Source organism: Pteropus medius, unplaced genomic scaffold, assembly GCF_902729225.1.
Source record: "Pteropus medius unplaced genomic scaffold, Ma_sr-lr_union100, whole genome shotgun sequence".
NCBI classification, from domain to species: Eukaryota; Metazoa; Chordata; class Mammalia; order Chiroptera; family Pteropodidae; genus Pteropus; species Pteropus medius.
Window position 1 is genome coordinate 9,459,153 of NW_024347791.1, and position 9,755 is coordinate 9,468,907.

A 9,755-nucleotide genomic window follows, 5' to 3' on the forward strand; every position below is an offset into this window, starting at 1 on the left:
ACAAAGAAGCAGAATGCTCAAATTAGGAATGAAAGCCTGTGAATAAATATGAATGGTGAAACTATTGATATATAAATCATACATGAATGGTAAAACTAGGGTGTAATCTTGGTGGCGCTATTTCAAAAAGACTCAAAGAGCAAAAGTACAAAGACCTGTGGCAGTTACGATGCAAGGTGACACTGTATAAAGGAGGTATTTCTCCAAACAGGAATTTTTTTTAAGTGCTAGATTTTATGAGAAGGCTGGAATATCCATTTAATCCTTTAGGAACCAAATGGAGTTAAATTTTTTTAAAACAGGTCACCAGTGGAAAAGCTTGAGACTACGAATGAGACTAAGAAACTTTGTAAATTCTGGAGTCAGAATCTAGATTAGATACCTGGTTCCAATCCTTGGGCACATTTTTTTCATCTCTATGTCACTTTGTTTCTTCATATGTACCATGGGAATAATAAAGGCACATACCTTATAAGACAACACATAGAAAGTGCTCAATTAATGCTAGCTATTATTTTTATACTTAAAAAGACCTAAGATATCTATAAAATGGAATACCATACAGCAAAAAACATGAAGTCACGCTCTAGAAAATATTATGGACGGATCTCACAATCATGATGTTGACTGAGAGAAGCAACACAAAATAATACATAATTATTTATGAAAATTTCACAAAACTCAATTATATTGTTTATAGATGTATATGTAGATGGTAAAAAAGGTAAAGAAGAGTAACAATAATTAGCCCAAAAGTCAGCCTGGTGGTTCCTTTTATAGGTAAAGAAGGCATTCTGAATTGCGGAAGGGTACAGGGAGTAGGCATTCGGTTCTGCGAGGCTGGGAATGTTTCATTGACAGAGGTGGTGGTCACATGGGGTATAGTTATTTGCTAAATTACATATATTTGTTAAATTATAAATTTCTCTTACCCACCTGTCTATATGTAAATTCTAGTTCACAATAATTTTTTTCAAGAAACAAAGAGAGGCAGAAATCATGGCAGGACAAACCAGGAATGAAAATTCTGAAAAAATAATTAAGAAAATGAGATGGCGGTAGAATTACACAACACTAGTTACTGAGCACTTGCTCTTTACCAAGCCTTACGCTAAACATTACTTCGTTTGCATCCATTATTTCATTTAAGCGTCAAAACAACTCACTTAAGGTCACTATGATTATCCCACTATAGAGATGAGGCTCACGGAATTAGGGAACTGGCTCAACGTCACACTTCTCAGAAGTCACAAAGGTGGAATTAATACGTGGTGTGCCTTACACGAGACAAATATTTGAGAAAGAGGCAAAGAGAGAAGGAGGACAAATTAATATCACAAGCTGGGTTAGGTGGATTCCTGCCGTATTTGGTGCCACATCTCTGACAGTCATTTTATCTTCGGTGCTAAGCACTGAGATTTTATAGAGAACAAGACAGACATCATCTCATGTATTGTTTTCAGAGACCCCACTTAAAAGAAATGTGTGACAAAATTAACGTACTTTTTATCTTAAATTATTTTGGGTATACTCATAAAAAGTATGATCTTATAACAAAAAAAAATCATCTCAACATTCAAACTATCTTAACCACAGCAAGAAAGCGAGTACCATTCCTGTATATGCCTTTCCACCGAATGCAGAATTCGAGTAAATATGTAGGCAAATCTAAACAAAAACTGCTAATATAAAGTGAGAATTATAATGTCTAATTTGGGAGATTAAAAAATTAGAACTAAAATACTAAATAATAATATTATACAAGCCAGGAGCTAGGTGTTCAAGTCAAAGGATTGTTCAGGGGAACGGCTGACCAATTAAGTTTAGTGTAATGAATAAATGTAGAATTTGTTGAGTAAGGTTTAAGTAGAAGAGAAATTATCAAAACAACAGAAATAGACTATTTCTGTTTGTGTTGGAGGAGGTGGGAGATAGTGGAGAAAAATGAGAGAAGGGATTTAACAAAAAAACTCAACTTAGAAAAAAAATAAATGAGAATAAAGTACAGGAGAAAAACAAGACAGAAAAAAAATAAATGAGAATAAAGTACAGGAGAAAAACAAGACAGAGAAAATATGAAGTAAAACAAATACATTAGTAATAACAATATATGTAAATGGTATAAATTTGCTGTTTAAAAGATTGTTGCAATGGATTTCTAAAAAATAATCAACTAAGTTCTGTTTATAAGAGAAACAGCTAAAACATAAGGACATAGACATGTTAAATGTAAAAAGATATAAAAAGATACCACAAGCAGATACTAACCAAAATATAGGTGAAGTAGCTTTGTTAATTTAGGATGAAAAATGCTTTAAAACATTATTAAATAATGCTTTAAAGCATTATTAAAAATAAAAAGGATCAATAAATAAAGATAAAAGGTTCAGGTTCAATTCTTCAGGAAAAATAAACACTAAGAATGGGCCTCAATTTCCTCCTTTATACTGTGATTGAAATTCATTCATTCAAAAAACATTGACTGCTTACCACATACAGAGGACATAAGCTGACTCCAGGGAGCAACTGGTACCTTAGGAGGTCTCTCTGAAGTGCTGATGAATCCATCAGAGTCTAGCAAGTGTGTCTCCACTCACCAGAAATTTTCCTATAAAAGCAGATCTCTTTGATACTACAATAAGGACGATAAACACACCATGGTGCTATATACTACACTGCTATAGGACTTTCTAGGTTTTCACAAAATTTTGACATTTGCTTTCATGTGATTTTTGCAACAGCACAAGGAAGCAAGCAGGGCAGGTAGTACTAGCAGCCATAGCATCGTCCTCTGCATCTTCCACTGCATCTGAGCTAGACCTAAACTCCCAAAGGGCAAAGCCATCCTTTATTCATCTTATGACCACAGTTTCTGGCTCTGCCTAATGCATAGAAGGTACAATAAATGTTTACCACAGCCCCTAGTAAGCTTTCAAATACTGAATCAACATTCCTGCATTTTAAACACCATACCTGGTACTCATTATCTCAGCTTCCCTTTGATTCTACTCTAGCAGGCGTTAGGCACAGTGACAAAAGCCCTTTCAAGAACCCTAGAGAAATCCTTACCTTTTTTTTCTTTCCTACTTGCACCTACTCCATTCAATGTTGAAAATCCTGTATTCTATTTCCATTTTTTTTTTCCCAGAAGGCAAAGATCCGTGCCGTATTACTACAACGTAAGATTCATGAAAACATGCAGTTTTTGTTTTTACTTCCAGGACCCACGATGGTGCCTGACACATCGTAAGCACTCACAAAACATGCTGGTTTGTTCTAGAAACTTCCTTGGCAGCTGTGGACTGTTTGTCTAGGACTACATTCCAATGGAAAAATCAACATGCCTATTAAAAAGAGCATGATGTTTGAAAGGGAAAAACTAAAATGTTTCTTCATAGGATCAAAATAAAAATTTAATTTTACCCTAGAAACTTTTAAAACGTGAAAGGCTGAAGGTAAAATAATCTGTACATGCTTTATTGCAGCTCATTAATGGAAAGGATCCTAATCCATGCTGACCATGAGTATCTAGGTTGCATAATAAAAACGTGCCAGGTGGTGGAGGGCAAAAATAAGCGACGTCATCGAATAGTTTCTTGGATTTATTTTGTAACTAAATGAGTTTTTAAAAACATGTGCTTGGAGTACTGCCCCCTACTATCCTTCATTCTGTCCTTCGGTCAGTCAGAGAGCCATATTCATCACCTACTATGTGCCAGGCACTGTGCACACAGATAAAAGATATAGTCATTGCTTTGAAATTTTACAGCCCACAGAGGGGCACAAAATGAAGACTGTTAGGGAGAGGACTTATCCTGAGAGGTCCCAAGAGAGGAACTAAGTCATATGGGTAGGATCAACAAGGAGGGGTGCGGGAGCCTCGTAAAGGGGGAGGGAGGTGTGTTTCAGAACAAGGTCCAGACACCTGAGAAAACCTGGTGTAATCAACCACGCTACATCACCTCCCCGTGCTGGGGGTGCTGGGGGTGCTGGGGCTGAGGAGAGAAGGGCATTCAGCTCCCAGAGGGCTTTGCTTGCCAAACCAGAAAGGTTAAGCTTTGATGTGCAAGCAGAGAGGAGACCTTCAAGAGTTTTAAGCAGAGGTATAACAGAATCAGACTTGCAAGTGGGATCAGGAGGGGCCAGGACTAGAGGCAGGGAGACCAGCCGAGGAAGCTGAAACTGCATTCAGAGTGAAAACGATGGAGCATAAGAGCACTTGGCAGAGAGAGGGGAAAACAGAGGAGAAAGCCTTTGAGGAATACAAATCAACAGGATTTCATGATTGAGAGTACATTGGCTGGGAGACGCAGTTGACAGTAGCGGCTAATGCTTACTGAGTACTAGGTACCACTCGCATGCACTGACAAGTACTACTGCATTTAAACCTCACAGTGACCCCATTTTACGGATAAGAAAACTGAGGCACAGGAGGTGAATTAGTTTGCCCAAAGTCACTGTTAGTGCATATTGGAAAGGGAGCATTCGAAGAGCACTGAATAGAGCACACTAGCCCCTGCCAATCTCTCCTGTCTTGGATGCCATGCTCTACCAATACTGGGCTATTAGCCGCTGCCTTTAAGTCTGTCATGTCTTCCCCTCAACACTGTTCATGCTGGTGCCCTCCCTGGAATGTGCTCCTTTTCCTAGTCGGCCTTTTAACACGTCTCCTCCAGGTAACTGTTCCTGGTCTATCCCTCACTCCTCCAGGCCCCTCCCCTACAACACTGCATTATAATTCTCAATTTAGAAATCTACCTCCCGAACCCCACCCTGCTGTCTGTGAGAGAAACAGTGAGATCGCATTTATTCCGGTACCCTGGGTCCAGGCTAGAGTCTAGAGCACAATTTGAGCTTAGTAGCTATACTTATTCTATAGGAAACAGGTATGAGAGGAACTGTTTTGGGCACATTGAGTTTGAGATGCTAGAGGGGCATACAGGTAGAAAAGTCTAGCACAGAGCTGGTTGTCCTAGGCTATCACCTCCTTGCCTCATTCCATTGCCACGTTACATGTAGTTAGGCTTAGCTCTAACTACAACTCTCTCCTATAATCCCTTCCAATCACAGGTCCTGAACTTCTGGTCATCCATTTTAGCCTTTCCTCAAGTCATGCCTTCTGCCTAAAATTACCCAAAGAGCCACCCACACATTCACTTATTTTCTTCCTCTTCCTAAGTACCCCCAGCCCCAGGCTCCACGGTCAAACTCTCTACACCTGCATTTGGGCTCTCCACTTGTCATGTGAGGCTAAGTTCTTCAACCTGTCTGTGCCTGAGTTTTTTCAAATGAATATGGGGCTAATACTGGACTAATTTCTTAAAGGTGGTTCTGAGATTTAAATGTGCTAATTCACATAAAGTGCCTCTACTATCTATTGTTTGTATCCCAGCATACTCCACACTTCTGTTTATAATGTTGAAAACTTTGTCCCCTCAATGCACAGGTTTCTCGCTAAGAGACTGACTGTACTTGGGGCCATAGTCTCGAATTTGATAGATGTCTAATCGATGTCATCCACATAGTTGAGAGTACGATTATAAAGTCAAGGGCAAAACCCAGGCAACCACCAACATAAACAGGAGCCCACAAACAAGAAGCGATTTAAGAGAGAGGAGAAAAATAAAGGGAGATAGTTATAACAATACTGGCTCTAACTGCATTTCCTGTCTTCTTGCACTCTGGGTCCTAGCCACACTAACCTTCCACCTAGCCTTGAACATGGCGCCTTCGTAGCTGCCCCCAGGGCCTTTGCACTTACTGTTCCCTTTGCCAAGAATGCTCTTTCCTACATAATAGAATGGCTCCGTCCTGTTCTTCATTTAGGTCTCTGCTCAAATATCTCTTCAGAGAGGCTTTCCCTTTCTGAAAAAGCCCCATGCTCTGTAAGCTCCTGGGGCCCCTTATTAAGCCTCCTCAGATCCAAAGCTAACAGCTTCATGCCAGGGTGGCAAGTCCAACCACAAGTCCTTTCCTGGGTCAGCCTGAGACATGGCCCTATATCTTCTTCCGCATGGCCAAAAATGAATCAAGTCCCAGTCGTTTCTCTCTAAAAGAGACTTGTCACCCATCCTTGGTCTCATGCACATGGTTATATAATGAGCTAAAAGCGGTTATGAACCTAAACCATTTAAAGCACAAGAAAAATCGGTGGTAAGTACAAAAGGTTGAAGCATTAAAAATCCAGAATTTTAAAAACTACATCATCCACTGGACATATATTAGAGGGAACATTACAGTTATTAATTGCCCCAATCTCATTTCACATTTCTAGAATACATGAGTCTAGATGGCTGCCTGAAAGTAAATATTCCTATTAAAATAAAGAACAAGTTCCAATATAGGATCAAAAATGAATATTTGGATGAGAAGCTAATGAGATTTACTGGAAGCTGCTGCTGCTAATGAAATGCATACATAAGCCAAATTTCTCTCTCTTCTTGGGAACCTAAACACAGGATCATAACTGGTCATTCTTTTGGCAGACCCTGGGCTAAAGATAGGAGTCAGGCATTTATTAAATCAGGAAATTTTATAGTTGAATCCTACAAATTCCAGGCAAGAAACCGACATCACCCCCATCATGATATCTAAACTCAAATCCAACAGAATTGAAAGAGGACATTTTTTTTAATGTCCTTCAGAGAGATTACTTATGGAAGGTTCCAGAGATGCACCAATTTCTCATCAGATAATGATCTCAACAGCATCTAGCGAGTGAGGAATATATTCAGTGTGCTCAATTTTGTTTTTCCTCAACTTGTTCCCTGATGGCTCACTTATCTTGTCGTGTCTTGAGTCACAAGGCTACAGACCCGTGCACATTGTGGCTAAGTGTATTCACCACTTCAGGGATGAGGGATGGAAAAATGTGTCAAGAATATATTTAAAATAGCACAAATTCTAAATTATATGTTTATTTAAATCTGTTTCATTTCCCTTTAAGGTTCTGAAGAGAAACCTGTGTAATTCTTACTAAAATAATAATAATAATGATCCGCCACCTTTTCCTTTAATTACTGAAATATACTTTTCAAAAAGTTCCACTATTTCTGGCTTCATTTTATCTGAGTGCCCAATTAAACTTTGAGAGTTTCTAGAAATTTGTGGAACTGATTATCAAGTAAACCTGTTACTGACAGTATCCACAGGACAGTATGTGAAATCTAACATGATATAAAAACCAGAAGTCAGATCCCTCTGACAGGAAAGGGTGTAAAAATAGATTTCTACCAATGAATATGCCTAAAACACCATCAGAATTTTGAATTATCCCCAGCTGGGAACCCAGTACCCACAATGTTGTATGTTATATCTGCAGCAAGGGCAAGAACAACTTATAACCTAGCAGAAAACAAATAAGACCCCTAGGATGCAATTAGTAATCAGCTCATAATTTGTTAGCAGTTTCCAAGCGTCAACTGCAAACCCTCAGAGCCATCTGAGTGGTTATTTGAAACAGTTTAAATCCTGAGAGACCGACCTCTTTAACCTTGGGGAAATGAGCAGTGGACAACACTGGCGAGAGAAGGAAGCCACCTCCACGCAAAAGAGAAATTTCCCTCCCGCCAACTCCAGGCTTGGAGATGTCCCTGAAGAACATTTCCCAACAATCGCTCACTACCTTCCGTTTAAAACGCCGAAACTTGATGTTATCACAGCAACTGATTGCAAGCCAGGGGAAGGGAGAGAGGTCTACTTGAGTTTCTGCCTCTTATAACCCAGTCGAGGCAGCATCTCTGATAAAGGATTAAAGAGAATTGCTTTTACCATGCAAGCAGGAATATTGATAAAAAGCCTTGTTGGCTTCCCCAGCGCGTGGGAATTTCTAGCTGAATCTGAAATCTTCAAACTGTGATTTTGTTTTCCTTCAGTACTGTATATTGTATAATATACAATAAAAATTGCATATTTCTTTAACAAACTAAGGGAGAATGCCTTCCATTTCCATGGAAATTTTATCACCAAGCTGAGTTTTTTTGTTTGTTTGTTTTTTGTATTAAGAACATATTTTGTTCATATTATTTAACCGCACAGCATCTGCCTTAAAAGACGTGCTCCTCTCCAATTTACAGATAGAGTAATGCAAGAACAAAAGTTTGACTTGCCAAGGTCAGCCAGGGACAGAGAAGCGCTGACTGAACGCAGATCTCCGAACTCTGAGTCTCGTCCTTAACAAGGACTTAACACCGGTATTCCTTCCCCTCCATGGTCTGAAGCGAACTGGATTTTTCTAGAGTTCAGAAGCTCCCAGATATCCTCTAAATTTCAGGTGTTTTCACTCCACCAACACTTTATGCAAACACCCCTTTGCCAGGTATCCAGGCAGCCTCCAGCTGCGCAGAGCATCGGCTCCCCAAGCCTAGGGCTGGCGCGCGCTGCAGCCGGCTCCCTCCCTTCCAGACCTTCCCGGAGCCAACCCCGAAGTTTTCCGGGGTGATCGGACGGGTCCCGAGCCCCACCCGCCATAGCCGCCCCCAGGAGCCCGCCACCGCCCGTCGTTACCGTATGCCGCCAGGGAGGCCATCCTGGCGGGCGTCCTGCCCAGGCTGGCCAGAGCGTCGGCGAGAGCTGCCGCCTGCGCGCGGCGCCCCTGGACGGCCGGTGCCGGGCCCCGAGATTGCATGCGCTTGTCTCCCGCGGCGCCCGGCCGCCCCGCTCCTGAGCATGCCCAGTTAGCCCGCCGCGGTCGCCCCGGACACGTGCCAGCAGCGCGCAGGTGCCCCCCGGCCGGGTCTCCGCTGCAGCAGTGTGGGGAGTGTGGGCGCACACCGGCCGCGGCGCTCCGGGTGCCCGCGCTCCGGGTCCCCGCGGGGATTGAACCTGCAGCCGAGGACGCGGAGCCGGGAGAGAGGAGGGGCGAGGCGGGCGAGGGGAGGTGCCCGGCGGAGGCGCGCGGCGGAAGCGGCGCGGGCGTCGGGCAGGACCCCAGCTGGGTCCTCGCCAACGGGGTGCCCCTCGGGGTCCGGGAGGCAGGGGTGACGAGGGCAAATGTGGGATCCGGGAGTCCGGGGCGTGCAACAGCCTCCCCAGCCTCGAGCCTTCGGCTTCCCTGGTAGGGAGGTTCCCCTGGAGAGCACGCCTGGGGACGCAGGGGCGGGTCCGGACGCCTGTGACTCCGGCGCGATCCCCACCCTAGCGGACGGTCTCGGGAAGGGTTTGCCTCCGAGGCCAACGTCCAGGGAAGAGTGGCTACTCTGTCTTGCGGAGTTTTATTAATGAAGTCGTTAACCGCTAAGTACTGAGTTCTGACACCAACAGTTCAGACCATTCCAGCACATCACTGTCATTCGTGCGTGTCTCCCCACGAGGGGGTACCATCGTCCTATTCTGCTCTGCCCCCAGGCTCGATCCGGGGGCGAACTCAAACAATGCTTGTTGAATGACTCAATGTCCGAGCCTCTCTCAGCTCGCCCTCCCTGGAAGTCCAACCACCCTATCGTGAAGATTCTCTGTAATCAGCTGGCTGGGAAATGGAGATTGGGGGAGAGAGAAAGAGACCCCAGAAGCCATCGGTACCCATAGTAAGGGGATTGGGGCGAGAGAGGAGGGAAAAAAAGAGAAAAGTGGAAACTGCCCAGTGTCCCCTCTGGGTCAGGCGCACCGGACCCAGGCTTTCCAATTCCCGAGTGTAAAGTCACCACCACACCGTGAGCGTGCCCGGGGCTTCCTGGCTTGGGACTGACCTGGTCGCTGGGGAATCGCGGCCTTGAAAAACGCCAGCGCCCAAGGAATTGGGGGACTATGCTGTCGAA

General features: G+C 43.3%; 1 protein-coding gene across 9 annotated transcripts in view; it reads right to left on the bottom strand.

The window, feature by feature from the left end:
• ANO4 (anoctamin 4) overlaps positions 1 to 9,097 on the bottom strand; it is a 329,614-nt gene extending 320,517 nt beyond the window's left edge. For 3 of the 9 annotated variants that reach the window (XR_005656166.1, XM_039877985.1, XM_039877983.1), the window contains exon 1: positions 8,506 to 9,096. Coding sequence is in view for 8 of the 9 variants with exons in the window: in XM_039877985.1 (XP_039733919.1) it covers positions 8,506 to 8,626 (121 nt within the window). In the remaining variant the exon portion in view is untranslated. Of the gene's footprint in view, positions 1 to 8,505 lie in introns of all 9 variants that reach the window. The other 6 variants (XM_039877984.1, XM_039877989.1, XM_039877979.1 and 3 more) reach the window with 4 other exon arrangements.
• Positions 9,098 to 9,755: the final 658 nt, after the last annotated feature.